The sequence below is a fragment of the Pan paniscus genome, chromosome 2 (assembly GCF_029289425.2).
Source record: "Pan paniscus chromosome 2, NHGRI_mPanPan1-v2.0_pri, whole genome shotgun sequence".
NCBI lineage: Eukaryota > Metazoa > Chordata > Mammalia > Primates > Hominidae > Pan > Pan paniscus.
Genome location: NC_085926.1, coordinates 149,224,097 through 149,248,675, shown reverse-complemented (window position 1 = coordinate 149,248,675; position 24,579 = coordinate 149,224,097). Strand labels below are relative to the sequence as shown.

Genomic DNA, 24,579 nt, shown 5'->3' with positions numbered 1-24,579 from the left:
CTCAGAGGGAAGGCAAAAGGCAACACAATGGGAGCAAATGCATTAAGGTTCTTTACCCCCTGTCTCTGTGGTGCTCTTCTTATTTAGAATTTTCAGGATATCTTTGGTAATCTTCTTCAGCTGATGCCTTGCTTCATCACGCTCTTTGCCGACTCCATAGAGAAGGATTGTGCGCTGGTTACATTCATGACTTGAAGATTCATCCTGAAAAACAGAAAATGCATTCTGAAACTCTTGTCTGCAGGGGTGGGGTTGCATTTCATATCCCTGAAATGCACTGACCACAGCACCTCCATGCTGGCTTGCGGTGGTGGCATCCCGCCCTCCCTTCAATCACCTCAACCTCCACTGGCAACACCCTTGTTTTTCCAGTTTGGAACTTGCTAACATTATAAAAAAAAAAAAAAAAGTGTCAACTGACCTGAAGTCTTAATAGAAGCACTTGATGTGGGCGTACCCTACAAAGTAAGTTTTGGCTATTGAAAAACTTTTCATTGTTTAAAATTGAACATGGTATTAATTTCACATCATGTAACATATTGTCTAGTCATATTTTTCCCTTAAGGAAAATGTTATCTCTTCATAAGCCTGGTTTTATATATAGCAATAGTAAATATTTACATTTAGGGAAAAATATCTTGCTAGGATCCTCAAACACCTTTATAAAAAATATTCCTGGACAGGGTGCAGTGGCTCCTGTCTGTAATCCCAGCGCTTTGGGAGGCCAAGGTGGGAGGATCTCTTGAGGACAGGAGTTCAAGACCAGCCTGGAAAAGAGCAAGACTTCATCTCTACAAAACTATATATATTCCATTTATTTCCAACATGACTGTGTGAGATACATGTATATTTATTTCCAAAAGACAAAACAATAAAGCGTGTAGGTGTCATTAGGTGTGAGGCAAACAGCTGAAAATGCAAACATGTTCTGACATCACCACTCTTCCCTTCTGGACCACCTCTCCACCACCACCCCATAGGCACAGTGAATCCAAGCACCATTTTTTTTCCCACGTGGGAAAGAAATTTAGTCACAGCATAACGAAAGCATATGCACACCACTGAACACATTCCTCAGCCAAAGTAACAGAGTCCAAGATGTGCCCTCTCTTGTGCCTGGCTCTGAATCTTTCTATAGCAATTTCTCTCTTGGATCTTATAATCTTCCATTTTCTTAGAAAATGTCCAAATCTATCCTTTGGTAAACCTCCTTTTCTTACTCTATGTATATTTTTGCCCATGGCAAGCACTTACCCTTCCCAACAGCATCCATCTTATCCTAAGGAGCTTATATGAGAAAAGAATTCCTCACAGAGAAAACAAACTGCACTGTGTTCCTAATTAGCAGTGGCAGCAACAAAGAACAAAAACCTCAGACTAGGAGAAGTCCAATGTTTGACTTGGAGTACTTCACATGTGTACTCTGCACAAAGTAGCATATTGCTTCTGTAGCGTTAAACTAAGCGCCTGTTTTTCTCTCTCCAATTCTGTTACTTGGCTCTCAGTCTTTGTGTCGGTCTGTCTTTCTCAGGGACACACTTGCCACTGCTTCCCATTGCACTGGTTCCTTTTTTATTATACATTACAAGAAATAAACATTTATATGCCCTGCCAATCTATCTATTCCCCACCCCCAAATGATTCTTAATGTTTCAGGTGTTCAAATTTGCCTCCAAAAAAAAAAGAAGAAGCTAGGAGCGAGTTTCTCTTAGAAGCTGTTCTTATTTAATATCCTGAGTACCTCTCCCAAATTTTCAAAAGATATTCCTAATCATAGGATACAAATGACATAAGCAGTGATCCCTAGAGCTGGCTGCGCATCTGAATGAGCTGAGCTGCTTGCTAATTTCCCATTTTCGTTGTTGCTACAGAGAATTACTGATATATTTCTTTTTTCTTTTTTTTTTTTGGTCTGGTGGTTTGTGTACATATGAACCCTAGGAAGGAAACAGGGGGGCACTAATAAAATTATGAAAAATGAAGGCAGTGCCAGTCACATGCTTTGGCAATTGTTTTCAGTTAAGGCATATCAAATGGTCCTAATGTAAATGTCCATGTGAAGGGTGATGACCGTAGCATAGTTATTCAGTAACTGTTTATAGAATATCTATTTAAGGCAAGACAAAATGCTAGGAGCCCTGAAAAAAATACAAGGATGAATGATTCCTGTCTTCAAGGAGCACAGATTCAATGTCATCAAAGTAGTATTTACAGACCTAGAAGTCCAAAGAGGGGTGGTGAAGGAAAGCATCCTAGAAAGAGCCACGTGCTCCTCACATCGCACAGGATCACTATGGCCCCAAATTTACTGATAATAGCCCAAGCTTGGGGTAAGAGAGCTGTAACTGCATACTGGTTGTGCCACTTGCCAAGTCCATGATCTCGAATAATAAACCTTTCTAAACCTCTGATTCTTCCTCTGAAAAATGGGGTAACATCGCTTCCTTGTAAGGTTTTTGTGAGAAAACCTGGGATAAAGCGTGTAAAATGCTTCGAAGTACAATGGACAGTGTTCACTACTGTTAATTCACATGCTAGACTTCCACTCCTCCCCTGCACATCCCCCACACCCACACCGAACCGCCTTACTCAACATTTCACCAAGACTCTAGGGCACTTCCTCCCTTTGCTGTTGCTCGTCCTTACACCTAAAATACTCTCATAGCCACGATTTCACTTGCTGAAATGCTATGTACAAATACAGTGTCAGTTCCCTCACTCTGTCACTCCAGTTTATTGAAAACCTCCCCACAGAAGGAGTAAGGAGGGGAAGTAGACTTTGGAGCATTTATTACAGTATAATTCACTTATTTTCTAGGTATTTGTTTAATGTCTGTCTTCCTCATTAGTGTGTAAATTTTGTGGAAGGCTCCATGTCTGTTTTGTTCATTTTTATAATCTCCTTAATAGGCAATGAGTTAGCATCTAATATTTGTTGAACATACTAAATACAAAATAAGCAGACTAATGAACAAATATATAGCTAAAGGAATAAGGCAGAGATGAAGATAAGGAGAAAAATTAGTTTTGTAGGAAACTTTACCTGATGATTAAGTGTTGAGAAAAATGAAGGGGAGATGTGAGAGACAAAGCTAGAGTAAAAAAGTTTGTAGGGTGAACTAAGTTTTAGTGGTGGGAATGAAGACTAAGAAGCAAAATGAAGAGGTATCTAAGAAGTTAGGAAAGGATCAGGCCTTTGAACCCAAGGAGTAAATGTGCATCTCACTGGACTTCAAGATGTATCCACTAGTTAAAATTATTTATAATGTATACTAATAAATAGTATTGTTTATATTACCAAGTAATTATTATTAATCTATTTACAATGTATAAAAAATTAATACATTATAACAGCAGGGAACTTTTGAATTTACATGTAATTGCAAGGAATTTGAAGGGTAGGTAGAAATGTGTAAATGTCCAGTAATTGGTTTGATATGGGCCCTAACACAGAGGTGACAGCTCAGGAATAAGGGCAGTATGTCAAGTCCTGGGAGGGGTGCAAAACCTTCACATTATGTTTAGGGAAGAAGGGCTAAGAGAGCTGAGATGGTGAGGGGAGAAATAAGCCAGCAAATGGTGCACATACATGCTCCTTAATTAACAAGATACTATAATTCGGGGTCACACAAGTCAGGGGAGGGGATACATAAGAAAGAGTGTCACTGACAACGTCCAGTGAGGTTAAGAAGTCACAATGGATGTGACTTCTTGTTTACTGACAAACCATGTGTGAACCTCAAAGGAGAAGTTTCTCTAAGTGGCAGGGCACAAAGCTAGGAAACAAGCGGTTGAAGTAAGAGGTGATGATGAAATGGTGAAGATAGGGAAGTGACCCACATTTACCAGGAGTTGGGCACGAAGAACAACAGCTTGAGAGGAAAGAGCGTTATGAAGATCATCAAAAAACTCTTGTTTCAGACCTATCTTCCAAATAAACAAATTTCCATAGTAGAAATCAAGATTGGGGAACAGATAACTGATGATAAAGGATATAAGAGACAATGGCCTCTTAGCTGGATTAATATGGAAAGAAAGAAAGGAACATCTTTCTACTTGACCATCGGGAAAAAAAGAAAATTAGTGAAAATAAAAAGACATTTTGAGGTGAAGAAGACACTTAAGAAGCTCAAATCATTCCTTGGCCTTGATATGCTCAGGGAGTTGGGCCAAGGAACAAAGTCATGAGTTGAGAATGCAGGGATAAAACTGAAAGCAAAAGCAGCACGTAGTGAGCTGGAAAAGAATCACTGCTCAACCTCTATAAGGGGTGTAAAGACAGTATCCCTTTCTTAGCATTAATATTTTCAGGGAACTCATGCTAGGTGTCACTACAGTAGTCTTCAAATAGGACAGGCAGAGGCAGTTTAGAAGCTACTATTTTTCAAGAGCCTACAAGATTTGTTTACATCAGTTTTTCATACAAGTAGAAAATGTAGGCTGGGCATGGTGGCTCACATCTATAATCCCAGCACTTTGGGAGGCTGAGGCGGAGGATCACCTGAGGTCATGAGTTCGAGACCAGCCTGGCCAACATGGGAAAACTCCATCTCTACTAAAAATACAAAAACTAGCCAGGTGTGGTGGCAGGTGCCTATAATTTCAGCTACTCGGGAGGCTGAGGCAGGAAAATCGCTTGAACCTGGGAGGCAGAGGTTGCAGTGAGCCGAGATCGTGCCATTGCACTCCAGCCTGGGTGACAAGAGCAAAACTCGGTCTCAAAAAAAAAAAAAAAAAAAGAAAAAAGAAAGAAAACGTAGAAGCCTTCAAATAGCAATTTATAACAAATGAGAATAAATTCAACCTAAGAAAATATACCAAATATTTTCAAAAGTATCAACGATTTCTGCTCTTTCAACTTGGTGTTTAAACGCCCTCAAGTTGCACAGTTGTAAGTAATATTAATAATCTGAGATAAACACCCCAAAATTACTCTTGTTTATTCCCTCAAGGATACAGTTGTTGGACAAGGAAAAGCATCAACTGGAGAGTCTGTTACAGGAGACGTCAGGCTACCTCTTTTATCCTAGTCCACCTGCTGCTATTGAATTGAATGTGTCATCTCCCATGTAAACTAAGTTCTAAAAATCTCGTCCTTTAGATCAATTACTTTCTTTCTCCAGATATTATCTCATACTCACAGAAACTTAATAGATGAAGAAACTAGAAGCATGCATGCCCAAAACCCTGGCAGGCTTGTTGTACTACGCGAATTAAAATATGTCTCTTGAGCCAAATGTCCTTAGAAAGAAGAAATGGAGTTAAAGGAATTGAGGTCTGCTCTAATTCATCTTTATTTCTTTAAAATAACTGATTAGAAATTTTGCCAAAATGTGTGTGTGTTGACAAAGATGTCATAATGATGGTAAGATGATCAGAGCTGTGTATTATCCTTTCACCTTACTCACATTTTCTGATATTTCAACAATGATTCAATTATCACAGAATTTTTAAATTACTAATGTCCTTAAAGAAAAATGAAAAAGATCTCACTCAGAATGCGCTTCCTTTCTTCCAAACACTAATAAAAACAGATGAAGTGGATGTAATTGTCCTTCTGATAAAACAAAATATGGCACTTCATACTTCCCAGTACTTCCTAATTTTTGCATGCTCTACTTCAAATGCAAATCCAGTATATATCCGGAAGTAAACTGCACATAGCAACCTATCACGTCTCTAAGAAAAGCAGTAAAAACCAGTCTTTAGAAACAATAAATGCATTTAGTTAAAATTTTTAGCTTATTAAATAACTCTTAAAAGATGCCTTAAAACACTATTTCTTTCAGCTGAATCTTTCAATATACCATGCTATTTTGTTTGGAATAAAACAAGTTCATATAAATGTTCCATCAGGAATAAGCTTCGAGCCTGGGAGGAAGAATGGGTGTGCACATGGATGAGGAAACTGTTACAGGAATGAAGAAATTAACAGGTTTTTTTTTTAAATCATTAGTAACTATACATAGAGTATATTTTCTGTAAATCAAGAAAATAGGAGGCTGATTTAACTACATTTGTATATTAAATCTTTGTTCTACACAGCTTATAGTCCACAGTATGACTGATATTTATATATCTACTAGTCCTCTTCTTGCAAGCAGAACACTTAAGACTGGGATGTCAGATAACTAGGTCACAAAAGACGGCATTCATTTTTGCGAAATATTTCAATGCCCAAGACTCGTTACTTTTGGAACCTGTTGGTATCTAACCTAAATTTCTATATTCCAATGGATAAAGCCAAGCTAGCAGACATGACTATGCACTGCTTTAAAATACACACCCTCAAACAAAATATTAATGTCAAAATGACCACATTTAGAACCAGAGACCACTGGAACTAAAACAGTCTAAGAGCTATCAAATGTCATAATTATATCTCTATCCTCCTGCCCAGTTCCAAAAGACTACAGGTTTCAGAGTAATCCCATTTGAAGCAAACATTTTCAGATGAGCAGACTACCTTTAGTAGACTTGGTAAAATAAACAAACCAATTAAGCCACTTAAAAGTAAAAATTCTGTTCATTTTTCTAACTCATCTCAATTATACAAAATAACCAAACCAACCAAAGTTAGCTCTGTTCCCAACACTAACACAAATAACTACAAACTGTATGTGTTGATGTTATTTACTAATGAGAGATTAAAGTATCTATAACTTGCTCTGCTTCTATTCATATGAAAATATACTTCTGTAACTGAGATACTTTTCACTTAAAGATTTTAGTCACTTTCAGCATTAAGTGGTCTAACTGGCAGTCTTCCTCCAATGAAAAAATGTTATCAGAGGTGGTTTGTAAATAGGTATGTGGTTGTGAGTTAAAAATCAGAGGAAAAATAAAGTTAATTTAGATCAAGAACTGAAGCCCTTCTTTTATCCCTCAAATCTCTACTGTTAGCCCTTCTAGAGGTTTAGAAATATAAATTCTCAATAAGGTAGTATGACTTAAGTATCCTGAATTAGTAATATGGCAGATTGATTTGTTAAAAATAATCATTTTCTTGAATAAGCCTTGTTTCATTTGATGGTCTTAGAAAAAGCATCATAAACATCCTTTAGCATTTACAATTTGCTGTAAAGGAGAGTATGGTCCTTATTTTATTGCAAGACGTACAACCATCCCACACGAGATTCACTTCTCACTACTGAGGCCTCTTAGTGGGAGAGGGGTTGAGGAGAGGGTGTGATAGGGAAGATTCTCAGGTACAGAAATACACAAATACAGATTCTAAGGCTAACTAGACAGCACAGGTCAGAATGGGGTCTCCATCTAACTTCACTGCTCTGCTCTTCAGTTCCCCTCATCCAGAGAATGAGGATGATACGCGTACTTCAGAGAATAGTTGAGATTATTAATAAAGTGAGTTAATTCATGACAGTGTAAGAAATTAAATATTGACAATTATTATTTGAAGTACATACAGCATAAAAGCTCTTTTTAAAATTTTGAGACTCCAACAAATAAGGAAGGCTAAGATTTGTTTACAATAGTCGTATTTAAAAATAACAATACAACCCTTTCCAAGAGTTTAATATCAAACTAATCCCTTTAAGATGACCAACATTTGGGGATTATTATGTGTCTGAAGTGACTGATATTAATAGCTTCAAGTTCTAAATGGCAACAAAATTCTTATTCCATTTAAATCAGTGGTCCTCACATTTGAGTGTACCAAGCATCAATGGAAGGCTCACTAAAATACAGATGCAGGGTGGGGCACCCCAGAGTTTTTGATTCACTCAGCTAGATTGGTGCCCAAAAATGTGCATTTCTAGCAAGTTCCCAAGTGATGCAGAGCTGCTGCTCTGCACTGTGAAAACCAATGAAGATATTTAACATGTAAAGACATAGACAAATACTCAAAACGCAGAAGAAAAAACCAAAACGTGTTCACAGCAAAGGCACCAACACAAATGATTCCCACTGATAACAGAAGGACACTGCAGTTTGAGACACCAGGGAGGTGTGTTTCTGCAAAGCAATATTTACATAAAGTTAAAGCAACACAGGTGTTGGAGAGGATGTGGAGAAATAGGAACACTTTTACACTGTTGGTGGGACTGTAAACTAGTTCAACCATTGTGGAAGTCAGTGTGGTGATTCCTCAGTGATCTAGAACTAGAAATACCATTTAACCCAGCCATCCCATTACTGGGTATATACCCAAAGGATTATAAATCATGCTGCTATAAAGACACATGCACACGTATGTTTATTGCGGCACTATTCATAATAGCAAAGACTTGGAACCAACCCAAATGTCCAACAATGATAGACTGGATTAAGAAAATGTGGCACATATACACCATGGAATACTATGCAGCCATAAAAAATGATGAGTTCATGTCTTTTGTAGGGACATGGATGAAATTAGAAATCATCATTCTCAGTAAACTATCGCAAGAACAAAAACCCAAACACCACATATTCTCACTCATAGGTGGGAATTGAACAATGAGAACACATGGACACAGGAAGGGAAACACTACACTCTGGGGACTGTTGTGGGGTGGGGGGAGGGGGGAGGGATAGCTTTAGGAGATATACCTAATGCTAAATGACGAGTTAATGGGTGCAGCACACCAGCATGGCACATGTATACATATGTAACTAACCTGCACATTGTGCACATGTACCCTAAAACTTAAATAATAATAAAATTAAAAAAAAAAAGTTAAAGCAGCAAAACACTTTGCCCTTCAATCTCACCCCTAACATATTTTTTGCCCTTCTGGTTTCAAAGTTAAATAACTGTAAATAATTGTGATACAAGGATGCCTTAATTTAATGTTATATTTTCCCAAAAACTCAAAGTTAGGTAAAGAAACAAAAAAAAAAATTGTTTATATTTAAATTCTATTCAAGAAAAGCATGAACGACACAGTATATAATAAGCCTGGCAATGGATACAATCACTTTTCTAATGTAATTTTGGAATCTGCTAATTTATAATAGAAGGAAGCTGTTTCACCTACAAAGGAGTTAATCAAACACAGGTTTAAAATAATGACATTATTAACCAAGGGAAAAACAAAGGGCCAGAGACTTAACATCCCTAGCCAGCACGCATTTTGAGTTAACATAATTACTTGTTAGAAGAAAATACATCACCCAGTGTTGTACACAATATATTTCAGATAAATTAACCACCCAAGAAAGCAAGCTTAAAATCTTCTCCAGGAAGCAGACTTCGAAGGCTTGATCTCAACTTGGATTTATCATTTGCATAGAAAATAACCATAACTCGAAGTTATAAATCATCAACTCTATAGCAGGTTTCAGTAAAAAGCCGCAAGATTTTAAATTGCTTTTTAAAAGATGACTTCTCAGCCATCCTCATCCCACATTTCCTGGGAAATAAAAGCAGAAGTCCTAAAAGAGGACAGATAGAAATTCAGTGTCTGCATAGCTTTGAGTCCAGTGTTTGAAGACGATCTCTGATTGTGAAGCCCTCTTTTTCTCTCCTTCTATTTCTCTCTAGAGCACTCAAGACTTTACTGACGAAAACTCAGGAAATCCTCTATCACAAAGAGGTTTGGCAACTAAACTAAGACATTAAAAGGAAAATACCAGATGCCACTCTGCAGGTTGCAATAACTACTACTTACTGGATACATTCAAACCCTCCAGAATCAACAGTTATCAGGTAATGTTATTTCTACAAGTACTTGACAAATATATGTATTTACACTCTGATATGTGTGTACATTTTTTCCAAGTTTCTCTTAAAATTGTAAACCTTAATAACTATCAATGCAAGCATGTATTTGGAATAAAAATTACAATTAAAATAGAAGTCTAGTGATGTCAGAGACAATTGTTAATTAGCCTCTTCATTAAGAAAAATTATACAAAGCATAGAAATAAAATATAAATGGTCTTAGTTACTTTGCCTCAAGTATAAAATGAGATTTAAATACAGATAAAGGGAGCTGAAATTCTCAATGTCAAGAATACTTGTTAAATATCTTACAGACTACACAAAATGTATATTCACTAAGTCGAATTTCCAAAACTGTCAGGGATGAACTAAGACCACACAGCAGTAGCAGGAAAGGTTAAAATCAGTGATCTTGTATTGGAAAACATTAGGTTTTGTTTAGCATTATTTTAAAGCGCTAAATAGGTGAGGAGATGCTGAAAATTGAAGCCATACTGTGACAACATGATTCTTAATCGTTTTCCTTCCATAATTAAGGACAGAAAGGAATTCCATGGACATTTTGGGGAATTTAAGTGCTACATTCATTTATCTAAATATCTTTTACACGAAAGTTATTTTTTAAAATTTGTTATTTGTACTTTCAATATATCTCTGATTAAGAATATTTTATATAGAATCAATTTCATTTATCTCTGGTGAAATAAAAAGATTACAAACGTCATTTCAAATTCCTAAGATGTAGATGCCATATAGCATATTCAAGTCACTTGTTAGTTTTCATTATAGCTGCCTATTGTGGTAATAACCTATATTTTATTTTAGCTACCATTACACACTCCATAAATCTGGAAAGTATGCCCTGTTTTGAGGAATGCCAACTCATGACCATATATACACAGGCCATTTCTGACTCTTATTTTTTTTTTTAGTTTTAAAATTTATACTGAATGATATCCAAGAAAATGTATGCAGCAACTTCAAAACACTGAGAAAAGTTGGAAATAAGATACACATGGGTTAAAATATTTGAAGCAGAATAATGAATCTCTGTGAGGCCAATCTTTGAATGAGTGAGCAATATAGAGGCAGGAATATCTTCCAAATATAAAGAAAAAAGGTCAGCTTTTTTTTTTTTTTTACTGATTCAGTATTTTATTTAATAAGTTTCCCAAGAGTAATTTTACATCAATTTCTTCCCCCTTTTTATTACTTTAGGATTCTAACAGGCAATTATCCATAATTTCTCTCTCAACTGTTTTGACGGTACTACAGTAAAAGAAGCTCAGAAATAAGGACGTTGGGGGGGAAAGTGACTGTGAATAGAAACCAAAAAGCTAAAAGGCATGGAGGGGAAGCTAGAGAAGAGTAAAGCACAGCCCCATTATTTCTCTTCTAGCTTTTGCATATAAATATGAGTGAGCTCTAAGACAAAATGTGCTTTAAGAGGCAAACATTCAACAAATAAAAAAATACTAAGCATCTATAACTTCACATATTGTACTTCAGATCATTTCTCTTCAGCAGAGATGCAATATTTGATGCGATGAAATATTTTGGGATGCAGTTTTCTGTGTTCATACTAACTACTACAATGAAGATGAGAAACCTCAACTTTTAGAGGAGGCTGTGTCCAAAAAAGTTACACACAGAGATAACAGCAATAATAACTACCTTAGGCTGAAAATAACCATCCTCTCTTTTGTTTTCTAGGTAACCAACAAGAAATGCAAGCCGTCGACAACCTCACCTCTGCGCCTGGGAACACCAGTCTGTGCACCAGAGACTACAAAATCACCCAGGTCCTCTTCCCACTGCTCTACACTGTCCTGTTTTTTGTTGGACTTATCACAAATGGCCTGGCGATGAGGATTTTCTTTCAAATCCGGAGTAAATCAAACTTCATTATTTTTCTTAAGAACACAGTCATTTCTGATCTTCTCATGATTCTGACTTTTCCATTCAAAATTCTTAGTGATGCCAAACTGGGAACAGGACCACTGAGAACTTTTGTGTGTCAAGTTACCTCCGTCATATTTTATTTCACAATGTATATCAGTATTTCATTCCTGGGACTGATAACTATCGATCGCTACCAGAAGACCACCAGGCCATTTAAAACATCCAACCCCAAAAATCTCTTGGGGGCTAAGATTCTCTCTGTTGTCATCTGGGCATTCATGTTCTTACTCTCTTTGCCTAACATGATTCTGACCAACAGGCAGCCGAGAGACAAGAATGTGAAGAAATGCTCTTTCCTTAAATCAGAGTTCGGTCTAGTCTGGCATGAAATAGTAAATTACATCTGTCAAGTCATTTTCTGGATTAATTTCTTAATTGTTACTGTATGTTATACACTCATTACAAAAGAACTGTACCGGTCATATGTAAGAACGAGGGGTGTAGGTAAAGTCCCCAGGAAAAAGGTGAACGTCAAAGTTTTCATTATCATTGCTGTATTCTTTATTTGTTTTGTTCCTTTCCATTTTGCCCGAATTCCTTACACCCTGAGCCAAACCCGGGATGTCTTTGACTGCACCGCTGAAAATACTCTGTTCTATGTGAAAGAGAGCACTCTATGGTTAACTTCCTTAAATGCATGCCTGGATCCGTTCATCTATTTTTTCCTTTGCAAGTCCTTCAGAAATTCCTTGATAAGTATGCTGAAGTGCCCCAATTCTGCAACATCTCTGTCCCAGGACAATAGGAAAAAAGAACAGGATGGTGGTGACCCAAATGAAGAGACTCCAATGTAAACAAATTAACTAAGGAAATATTTCAATCTCTTTGTGTTCAGAACTCGTTAAAGCAAAGCGCTAAGTAAAAATATTAACTGACGAAGAAGCAACTAAGTTAATAATAATGACTCTTAAGAAACAGAAGATTACAAAAGCAATTTTCATTTACCTTTCCAGTATGAAAAGCTATCTTAAAATATAGAAAACTAATCTAAACTGTAGCTGTATTAGTAGCAAAACAAACGACATCCAATTGTCATGCTGCATGCAAAACTACACAGAATTCATGTTTTGCAGAGTTTTGCCAAAATGAGTAATCATATAATATTTACTGTAATTTTTAAAATACATTATCGTTCACAATTTTATTTTTTCATAATCAACTAAGGAAGAACGATCAATTGGATATAATCTTCTTACCAAAAATGATAGTTAAAATGTATATATATCCTAGTCCCCTAACCAAATCCTGACCTATTGGGATACTTATAAAAATTTAAGTAAGTGGGATACACAAAGAATAATAACTATTAACTTTTCATTATTAGCAAAAACCTAAGGGATTTAAACTAATTGAAACTGTATTTGATTGGACTTAATTTTTTATGTTTATTTAGAAGATAAAGATTTAAAGAAGACCTTTACAATAAAGAGAAGAAATATCGAAGTCATTAAAATAAGGAGACTTACTTTTATGACATTCTAATACTAAAAAATATAGAAATATTTCCTTAATTCTAGAGAAACTAGTTTTACTAATTTTTTACAACTTCAATAATACCATCATTGACACTTACCTTTATTAATTAGCTTCTAGAAAATAGCTGCTAATTAGGTTAATGAACATTTTACCTTAGTGAAAAAAATTAATTAAATATGATTACAAAGTTGCACAGCATAACTACTGAGAGGAAAGTGATTGATCTGTTTGTAATTACTTGTTTGTATTGGTGTGTATAAAATACAAAATTTACATTAAACTCTAAATCATTCTTTGTTGTAAATTCTTTGTTCAAAGATATTAGATACCACGACTCACCATACCATATACAACTACATCAAATCCATTTAAGAAAGAATTAATGCCAACACCTTTATTACATGTTATTGTGCAAAGTCTCTTCTGAAGATGACTTCTCATTTCAATAAGTTCAAATGTAAATGATAAAACAGGTCAGACTTATAACATGCAGTCTAATTCTACACAAGGCATATTCGCTATTTTAACATAAACAAAACATATAACACATGTGGAAGTTTACATCACTTATCTCAATTTTTTATGATCCTCAGAGGTGACTCTCAAACAGAAGGAGGAACAGACATCAATACCTAAATATAATGCCAGAAGAAATAAAAGGGTGTATTGTTGTATAAAGTTCACTGAACTTTAATAATAATCACTTTTATTGAAACCCTCTACAACCTCTGCTGAGTTCTATTTCAGTACGCAGCTGAACTCATTTAACTACTAAGTGGTATTCATTTCCAACCAGCCACATTTCTTTCTCCGGCACCACTAAAAGTGAGCACTCAGTGTCAGTGGAGATACAGAGACAGTTCATATAGTATATAACCTATATACTGCTGGGATAAACAGCAGTAATAATTTCTGCTATGTAGACTAGTACGGTTCACTCTAAAATCATATGCATAAATTTACATATTCTATAGGAATACCAGGATATTTGAGGTAGAAGACAATCTAGAGATCAACTAATCTAACCTTCTTCTTTTGCATATAACAAAAATGAAAGGCAGACTCATCCCTCCACCCATTCAAGTTGGGGTAGAGCATGGACTGAAATTGACTACTTCACAGTGTCATGGAGGTCAGATGTTGGGAGACTACAGAGTGGACACAAACTACCCCGAAAATCTTTGTCACTGAGATGACAATTTCCACAAGAGATGAAATAAACAGAAATGCTAATAGTAATATGGTATTTTAGTAAAAGTAACTGAAAGTATTTGAAATTACCTATGTTTTATGGGTATGTATATATGCCATGGAAATTTTACATAAAACTCTAAAATCACACTTTGCTGGGATATCTTTATTCAGAGACCTTAGACATCATATACTACATCAAACTAAACCCATTCAAAACAGTGTGAGAGTTAGTATTTATGGAGTGATCATTATACATAAAACATGCCATTATCTCTAGCTTTTGGCATATTAATATATATTAACCCCACATTTCACAGTAAGTTTTATTTTTTTAAATGAAGCCAAATTCTGTAGACTCAGGTCCAGATGTGAAAAGTTCAAAAGATGAGACAACAAAATGTAGTCTTGCCCATAGCCTCAGTGGCTTACAAGTCCTAAAGGTATTGGTTATTGACAGTTTTTCTCAGTGGTTTCTTACAGAAAAGGTCTGAAGCAGGTGTTGGCAAACTATAGCCCACAGGCCAAATCGCAGCCCACTGCCTATTTTTGTACAGCTTGGGATTTAGGAATGTTTTGTTTTCATTTTTGTTTTTAATTGTTATGGATACATAATAACTGTACATATTTATGGGAGTAGAATGACAGTTAGCAGAGAGTCATGGGGAAGGAGGAGATAAAGAGGGACTGGTAAATGAGTACAAAAATACAGTTAGTGAGAAGGAATAATATCTAGTGTTCCATAGCACAATAGGGTGACTATAGTTAAAAATACTGTATTGTATATTTCAAAGTAACTCAAAGAGTGGGTTCCTAACAGAAAGAAATGAATGCCTGAGGTGATGGATATCCCAGTTACCCTGATTTGACCATTACACATTGTATACTTACATGAAATATCACGTGTACCCCTTTTCAAATGTTTGTGAGGAAAAAAATCAAATGAATAAAATTTCATGCCAAATGAAATTTATATGAAATTCGAATTTCAATGTCCATAAATAAGGTTTTATTGGAACACAACTATTCAGGTTTTATCCATGGCTGCTTTCATGCTACGACAGAGCTGAGTTGCTATGATGTAGACTGCATGGCTCACAAAACCTAAGTATTTTCTAACTGGCTCTATAAAAAAAAGAAGACTGGGGGACCTGGTGCAGTGGCTCACACCTGTAATCCCAGTACTTTGGGAGGCCAAGGCAGGTAGATCACCTGAGGCCAGGAGTTTGAGACCAGCCTGGCCAACATGGTGAAGCCCTGTCTCTACTAAAAAAATAAAAATTAGCTGGGCGTGGTGGTGGGCACCTGTAGTCCCAGCTACTCAGGAGGCTGAGGCAGGAGAACCGCTTGAACACACGAGGTTGCAGTGAGCCGAGACTGAGCCACTGCACTCCAGCCTGGGCAACAGAGTGAGACTCCATCTCTAAATAAATAAAAAAATAAAAATTAAAAAAGAAGACTGCTTCCCCCTGGACCAGTACTTTAAAAACAGGCGGAAAAAAACCTTTTACAAAAAAAAACCACAACTCTCTTTTTGTACCTGGTGTTTCAATCATTTTGCACTGAAGACATCTGATCACTGTTCACTGCCAACACTCAAGGTGTGATTACAATACTGCCAGTGGGAACTAAAGATGTGGAAATGCACTTCATAATCAATAGGTAGTGAGAAATCGCCTTTTTTTTTTTTAAATGGGGCAAGAGCATGAAAAGGCAATTTCCAGGAGAAATAGAAATGGCAAAAAAAAAAAAAAAAAGAAAGAAAAAACACATAACATCACCAATAAGGAAATAAATTTATATTTATATAACATGGCTTTTTCACTTATAGATTTCAAATTAATTTAAAAGTTTTTTTTTTTTTGAGATAGAGTCTTGTTCTGTCACCCAGGCTGGAGTGCAGTGACATGATGTCGGCTCACTGCAACCTCCGCCTCCCGGGTACAAGCAATTCTCTGCCTCAGCCTCCTGAGTAGCTGGGATTACAGGCACCCGCCACCATGCCTGGCTAATTTTCGTATTTTTAGTAGAGACGGGTTTTCACCATCTTGGTCAGGCTGGTCTTGAACTCCTGACCTCATGATCCACCCACCTTGGCCTCCTAAAGTGCTAGGATTACAGGTGTGAGCCACCATGCCTGGCCAAGAATCCCACTCTTAATTGAACAATAAATTGGCACAATCTTTCTGGAAAACTATTTGAAAATATTATTTAACATTTTGACAAATAACTTTTTCCTAGAAGGACTGAGCCAATAATCCTTCTTCTAGGAAACTTCCTACAAACATGCTAGAAAAAATGCTCAAAAATATATGGACACATACATGCTCTATAGCATTGTTTTTAATAGAGAAAAACTATTATCGTAAACTAACTACATGCCCATCAGTCGCAGCTTAACTATGGTAAATTTATGTAGCATAACTGATTTTAAATTTGATTGGCATGTTGTTAGAGAAATGCAGATCAAAACCACAATGAGACATCATCTCACACCAGTTAAAATGGCTATTACTTAAAAGTCAAAAAATAACAGATACTGGTGAGGTTGTGGAGAGAAGGGAACACTTACACACTACTGGTGGGAAAGTAAATTAGTTCAGCCACTGTGGAAAGCAGTTTGGCTTTTCTCAAAGGACTTAAAACAGAATTACCGTTCAACCCAGCAATCCCATGACTGGGTATATACATAAAGGAATAGGCGTTATTCTATCATAGAGACACATGCATGTGTATGTTCATCACAGCACTATTCACAAAAGCAAAGACACAGAAGCAACCTAAATTCTCATCATTGGTATACTGGATAAAGAAAATGTGGTACATATACACCATGAAATACTATGCAGCCACACAAAAGAAAGAGATCGTGTCCTTTGCAACAACATGGATGAAGCTGGAGGCCATTATTCTAAGCAAACTAACACAGGAACAGGAAACCAAATACCAGATGTTGTCACTTATAAGTGGGAGCTAAACATTGAATTCATATGGACACAAAGAAGGAAACAACAAACACCAGGGCCTACATTGAGGGTAGTGGGTGGGAGGAGGGTAAGGACTGAAAAACTACCTATCCGGTACTATGCTTATCACCTGGGTGACAAAATAATCTGTATACCAAACCCCTACAAAACACAATTTACCTATGTAACAAACCTGCACATGTACCCCTGAACCTAAAATAAAGTTAAAAAAAAAATCAGGTCAGTCTACATGTACTAACATGGAATGAAACAAAAATCCAATACATAAATAAATGTAAATATATTTGTACACATATATTGGTATGTATATGTATTAACTTTCACTTTCTACTATATATGTTTGTATTTCAATTTTTAAACATAGTGTGAAATATTAAATGTTCCAAATAGCAGTGAATTTATTGCCTATCTCTAGCTACATGTAGATATTTTCTACTATTGTTCTTACTCAGAAAAATAGATTGTTACATTAATAAAAAGTATAACTTATTTCAGCTTATTATTACCACTTTTAGTTTACCACTTTTAGTTACTCTTGTATGGAATTTTTAAAACAATTTCACATAATCTGAGAAAGTACCATGGTATACTTTGATGGGAAGTAAAAGTGTTTTCTAAGAGTATAGAAGTATAGGAGTTCCTACTTCAATTTTCATCCCAAATGAAAACAAATACTTCCTCATCTTTTCACATATTATTTATATGCTACTGGGCCTTGGACTGTCGATTTTGATCCAACTGAGAAATCCCAAATGAGACTACAAATGGAAATAGTAGTTTATTCCTATCTGGCTAGAGACTGATTTCTGTGACTTTTCATTTTATCTTCTTTGTATCCCTTCTGATCACACTGCTTTCACTCAATTTACATTGGCGTAAAGTTTCACAAGTCCATTAAACATTGTGGCTGATTGTTTCCTTCTCACACGTCAGGAACTTTCAGCTCAAGAACTCCAGAATTTGGCAAACAATTCCACTGTCACCCTATCTATGGCTTAATCGGAGGCAAGAGAGTGAGGCAGGTTCCAAGCATGGGCTCTGGAACCAGACCAACTGTGTGGCTTTACGGCAGATTTGGGTTGCATGATTTGGGGAAAATGGCTTAACTTCTGCATTTCCTTTTTTCTCAACTCTAAAAATGGGACCAATCTCTGGGGATTGTTAAGGATTAAATAAGATAATATAATCACTTAAAACAGTATAGCTAGTGTGACTTTACTGATTTTTAACTACATTTCCTTAGAGCCCTATAGGATCTTAAATGTTTAGTTTATTCCCATTTGATAGGCTCCTAGCCTCTGGGATCTTTCACTGTATCTTCTTTGATTCTTCTCTCCTTTCGTGAGACATCACCATATGTGTGCACAACATTCCAATTTTCTTTCAATTTCATTTAACAAGAAACCTACATGATACCTACCACATGACAGACATTATTCTAAGCATTGGTGAATGTTCACTCATGTTATTCTTTTAACAACACTGTAAAGCAAATACTATTATTTATTTTTATTGTAAAGATAAGGCAACCATTTCATAGTGGGCATAAGCAGCTTGCCTAAGGTCATAAGAAAAGAAAGAATTGGAAAAAGGAATTGAGCCCAGGCACTCTGGCGCCTAAACATTCTGCTGAGCAGCTTCTCAGCTGTGTCTTCAAGGGCAAAAGGCCTCCCCAGCAGGCAATAGTGCTGCTGTAAACTAAGGAAAATTCAGCTAATACATAAGAAGCACAAACACATAGAAATGAATGATCTATTGGATATTTACTATAGTCAAACACTTTGACATCTACCACATTTAAGAGAATCTATTTCCATAACTCTAGAAACAGGCACTGTAAGTCAGTTCCTCTTTGGAAAGTTTCCCACACTTCAGTGTTTTGAAATTTGACCAAGAAGTGATTTCCAGTTTTCAGATTATGAAATTATCCTGCACAGAATTTATCTTGCTTAAAGAAAAACTATTCCAGATCTTCCTTTAGATTATGGATTTGGGGCTATAGGAAAATTTACAATTAATTTTGTAGGTTAAATTTCTCTACTTAAGAAATAAAGGATTTTTTTTCCTCTGCTGAAGCAAACAAAAAGATATACATTTATGTTTAAGACATACATGTATGTTCTATTAATGAAATCTTGAATCTATACTCCCAAGGATTAATTTATTTCAGTCAAAGAGAAATTTTTCAAACTGTGCCATTATTGGGTAGTCTAATCAAAACTATTAGACATTGTATTGCCTCATATTTTAAAATGTCCAGGGGGATATTAAATTTTTCTTCTCAGAATTCAAAGCCAAGTCACCCAAAACTTTGTGATCAACTAACACTAGTCTCGTCTAACTCCATGGTAACACTTGTGGCAAGAAACATGAAATGAAACTCACCATGAACTCCACATCCTCCGTAAGATCTCCTAATTTCCGCTTTTCCTATGCCTACCTGGCAAGTAGATTTCTGCCATGGACAACAACTTTCTCTATGCAAAAGCACCATTACATCTTTCAAACTTGAAGAGAATTAAAGGAAAAAAATGCACAGTTATTGGCCCAATGTTGATTGATGAAATTCCTGAAGTCCTCTGCACTCGAAATACACCAAATACAAAAAAGATTTCCAAAAATGGCCCTCTACTAAGTGAAAGAGTATAATATCTCTATCTGGATTTGCAATTCATTCCCATGGCAATGGGACTAAAAGCCACTAAAAGTGGCTAACATTTTTTAGTGCCTCCTATATGTCAAGCACTATTCCAGGCAATCAATTCATTCTTAATAACACAGTGTGTTAGATACTATTTTCAAACCCATTACACAGATGAGGAAATTGAGACACAGAGCTGTTGAATCATTTATCTATAATCTAATCCCAATTAATTGGTGGAACTGGGATTCTAACTCCAAAAATCTGGATCTAATAGTCTTCACCTCTCAGAAAACATCATGTTAACTCTCAGAGATCCCCAAACCAGAAGACTAAGTCAAATATCTACAAAAATAAACATACCGTCTTCCTGAACACAAATTACTGGAAAATCCAGTTTACAAGGATACAGAAGATTATTCTGTCTGATTTTAGGTAGTCTTATTCTCCTACTTGATTGTAATTTGGGACTATTTTCTTCATCTTTCTACTTTCCACTATATACAAGAGGCACTCAAAAAGTTCACTGAACATGCAGATCAAGAAGATAAACTTCAAGAAAGTTATGAAGAAATTTAAAGATAATTGCAAATAAGCTTCTTTATTCAAGTCACAGATTAACAGTATGAAAGTTTGAACTAAAATAGAGTATTAGCAAATGTCCCAAAGGTCTAAATATGAAGAGGTTCTAATGGGTCACATTACATAAGTAAAAATAAGGAAGGAAATCCACTATAAGAAAGCAGAACATTTGCTTCACATGCTCATTTGTAGGCTGAACTAATGACTGCCGCCATAAGAAGACAGAGAGAACTGAGTATCCTCCCAAAGGTGAATTTCAATTTTTATTATGAGTGTGCTTGCTTATATAAAAGATAGAATATGCTTAAGGGAAAAAAGGTGCTTTAAAGTTAATATTCTACAAACCATAGTTTATGAGCATAAGAAATTACATAATTTACAGCAATCTGATGTATTAGTAATAATAATGTATTATTATCTCTTAAACAGTGTTTTGTTTTACGGCTAACAGTAGCACCTGTGAATGAGGTAGAACCTGTTATTTGGATTTCACAAGGATGTGAAAGTAATGGTACTGTTAAAAGTACCAAAAATGTATTATATGCTTTGAAAATTCTAGCCAGAAAACAGTATTTTCCTTCTCAACACATCTATTGAAAGTGTTGGATAAATGCAGGATGTTAATATGCTATAAACATAAAGTCTGTTTTTAAAAAATAGCATTTGAAAATCATGAAGGGCTTTTTGTTTTCTTTTGTTTGTATATATGTTTATTGGTAACAGGTGACACTGGAAGCAATGAACACCACAGTGATGCAAGGCTTCAACAGATCTGAGCGGTGCCCCAGAGACACTCGGATAGTACAGCTGGTATTCCCAGCCCTCTACACAGTGGTTTTCTTGACCGGCATCCTGCTGAATACTTTGGCTCTGTGGGTGTTTGTTCACATCCCCAGCTCCTCCACCTTCATCATCTACCTCAAAAACACTTTGGTGGCCGACTTGATAATCACACTCATGCTTCCTTTCAAAATCCTCTCTGACTCACACCTGGCACCCTGGCAGCTCAGAGCTTTTGTGTGTCGTTTTTCTTCGGTGATATTTTATGAGACCATGTATGTGGGCATCGTGCTGTTAGGGCTCATAGCCTTTGACAGATTCCTCAAGATCATCAGACCTTTGAGAAATATTTTTCTAAAAAAAACTGTTTTTGCAAAAACGGTCTCAATCTTCATCTGGTTCTTTTTGTTCTTCCTCTCCCTGCCAAATATGATCTTGAGCAACAAGGAAGCAACACCATCGTCTGTGAAAAAGTGTGCTTCCTTAAAGGGGCCTCTGGGGCTGAAATGGCATCAAATGGTAAATAACATATGCCAGTTTATTTTCTGGACTGTTTTTGTCCTAATGCTTGTGTTTTATGTGGTTATTGCAAAAAAAGTATATGATTCTTATAGAAAGTCCAAAAGTAAGGACAGAAAAAACAACAAAAAGCTGGAAGGCAAAGTATTTGTTGTCGTGGCTGTCTTCTTTGTGTGTTTTGCTCCATTTCATTTTGCCAGAGTTCCATATACTCACAGTCAAACCAACAATAAGACTGACTGTAGACTGCAAAATCAACTGTTTATTGCTAAAGAAACAACTCTCTTTTTGGCAGCAACTAACATTTGTATGGATCCGCTAATATACATATTCTTATGTAAAAAATTCACAGAAAAGCTACCATGTATGCAAGGGAGAAAGACCACAGCATCAAGCCAAGAAAATCATAGCAGTCAGACAGACAATATAACCTTAGGCTGACAACTGTACATAGGGTTAACTTCTATTTATTGATGAGACTTCCGTAGATAATGTGGAAATCAAATTTAACCAAGAAAAAAAGATTGGAACAAATGCTCTCTTACATTTTATTATCCTGGTGTACAGAAAAGATTATATAAAATTTAAATCCACATAGATCTATTCATAAGCTGAACGAACCATTACTAAGAGAATGCAACAGGATACAAATGGCCACTAGAGGTCATTATTTCTTTTTTTTTTTTTTTAAATTTCAAGAGCATTTCACTTTAACATTTTGGAAAAGACTAAGGAGAAACGTATATCCCTACAAACCTCCCCTCCAAACATCTTCTCACATTCTTTTCCACAATTCACACAACACTACTGCTTTTGTGCCCCTTAAATGTAGATATGTGCTGAAAGAAAAAAAAAAAAAAAAGCCCAACTCTTGAAGTCCATTGCTGAAAACTGCAGCCAGGGGTTGAAAGGGATGCAGACTTGAAGAGTCTGAGGAACTGAAGTGGGTCAGCAAGACCTCTGAAATCCTGGGTAAAGGATTTTCTCCTTACAATTACAAACAGCCTCTTTCACATTACAATAATATACCATAGGAGGCACAAGCACCATTATTAAGCCACTTTGCTTACACCTTAAGTGTGTACAATTCAAGTGTGAGAATGCTGTGTTAACTATTCTTTGGAATTCTCCTTCTGTCCAGCAAATACTCTAATGATGGTTAAACATGGCACCTACTCAGCAATGCCTTCCCGGACCACAACTCCTATGCCCCTGCCCCACCCTCCTCATTAAAAATAAATACTTCTACTGTTTGGGTGTGTGATAGGGTTCTCAATGCAGATCCCCCTTTTCTAGTTAGCTATATTCTTGACTGCATCCGCTAAAAATGTTAAAGCTTCTTGAGAGACAGACATGCCAGATTTTCTTGGTATCTCCCATAACACGACCTACAGTCCATGGTCTACAGATGTTTTAAATAGAATTGCTATTCTTGATACATACAAAGACGTAATTGCTGACCCACAATCAGTAACATCCATATTGGGAGATTTTTCAAAGGATGGTGACCCTGCTTGTATTTATTTACCTTGGTATTTTTTCTTGCATCCTTTTATGATTCAAAAAAGTAAAATGTGGCTTTCTGAAATGATGGATAAGAGTCTAGATCTTCTAGAAAAAATACACAAAGGAGTAGTTAAGCTCTGTGAATGTGCCACGAGCTCCAACACGACCATCATAAGGTGAAGCCCACGTTTTCTTCCATGGCCTCAAAGGCCCTAGAACTTGCCTACCTTTCTGGCCTTACCTCCTAGCTACTTATCCATCTTTTGAACTTTATACTCTTGTATAAATTTCTAACTTTCAGAAAATGCCATACTCCGTTTTGGCACCACACATGTATATTTCCCCCTGGTACACTTGGAAGACTCTTATCCATCTGTGAAACCCTATGTTGTCATCACTTGGTCCATGAAATATTACCTGGCCAATATCCCACCATCACCTCAAACCCAATCACCCCCTTCTCTGTATGCTGTCACACCTATATTATTAAACTTATCACATTGCATTGTAATTACTTCCTGACCTTTGTATCTACTCTTTTAGTAACTGATGTATATATCTGAAAGGAGAGATTGTTTCATTGTGCAATCAATAAATGTTTGATAAAATAAAGCCCATTTGGTTTATTTTATGTATTAGAGAAGCAAAAGGGAAGCCAATTCTCATTGATGTTTTTATTATCCAAAGACAACATAAATTTCTTGAAATGAAAGCTCAAGCTCTGTCCACTCTCCTATAACATGTATGTAGGGCCTGAAAATTGTGGTGCTCCTGGGGTCACTAGTGAATGATCATGACAACAGGAGGATCATGGAATAGCCAAATCCAAAGTTTTAAAGCTATTGACAAAATCCTTTAGCTATGCACTGTTGATAATGGTTAAGTAAAATTTGTAACTGTGAATATAACAAACACCTTTAGAAAGTACTCTTGATGTCTGATCTTCATTCTCTCCGATAAAAGAATTAAATAATCATTACTATTAGGGATGCCACTAAATCCATATTACCTCTACTGAGTACATTACACAATCACAAGTAGACTATAATCTTGTAAATAACTGCATCCAAGCTACCCTTGTTAAACAGCCAGGTATGTCTGGTGGGGTAACCTATGTATTTTGCCTCTAATGACATTTTCAATCTCTACTTAATGTGGGTACACCTAAAGTATACAATTTTTAGGAAAGATCTTTCAAGATAAATTCCAAGACCAAATCTGTCATCCATAAATACAAATACTTCATTCCATTATAATATTCCACTCAA

At 36.1% G+C, this 24,579-nt stretch overlaps 3 protein-coding genes across 10 annotated transcripts in view; 2 read left to right on the top strand and 1 right to left on the bottom strand.

The window, feature by feature from the left end:
• The window catches only part of P2RY12 (purinergic receptor P2Y12), a 47,620-nt gene extending 34,223 nt beyond the window's left edge, over positions 1–13,397 (top strand). Inside the window, exons 2-3 of the mRNA XM_003826467.4 lie at positions 9,488–9,652; positions 11,381–13,397. Coding sequence (XP_003826515.1) covers positions 11,395–12,423 — 1,029 coding nt within the window. The 5' untranslated portion in view covers positions 9,488–9,652; positions 11,381–11,394 and the 3' untranslated portion in view covers positions 12,424–13,397. The remainder of the gene's footprint in view (positions 1–9,487; positions 9,653–11,380) is intronic.
• Positions 1–24,579, bottom strand: part of MED12L (mediator complex subunit 12L) — a 349,139-nt gene that overhangs the window by 85,978 nt on the left and 238,582 nt on the right. For all 8 annotated transcript variants that reach the window (XM_055110602.2, XM_055110603.2, XM_057301943.2 and 5 more), the window contains one exon: positions 57–204. In XM_055110602.2, coding sequence (XP_054966577.1) covers positions 57–204 — 148 coding nt within the window. The remainder of the gene's footprint in view (positions 1–56; positions 205–24,579) is intronic.
• Positions 20,687–23,923, top strand: P2RY13 (purinergic receptor P2Y13). The gene is made up of 2 exons (XM_003826465.6): positions 20,687–20,755; positions 21,230–23,923. The coding sequence occupies exons 1-2, from the start codon at positions 20,708–20,710 to the stop codon at positions 22,244–22,246; spliced, it is 1,065 nt and encodes a 354-aa protein (XP_003826513.2). The 5' UTR covers positions 20,687–20,707; the 3' UTR covers positions 22,247–23,923.

What these genes read in the sequence shown, in the direction of transcription:
- P2RY13 (XM_003826465.6), top strand. Translation starts at nt 20,708, where the DNA reads ATGACTGCCGCCATAAGAAGACAGAGAGAACTGAGTATCCTCCCAAAG. An exon ending in AACTGAGTATCCTCCCAAAG is followed by an intron (nt 20,756 to 21,229) that starts GTGAATTTCAAT and finishes TATTGGTAACAG; the next exon opens with GTGACACTGGAAGCAATGAA.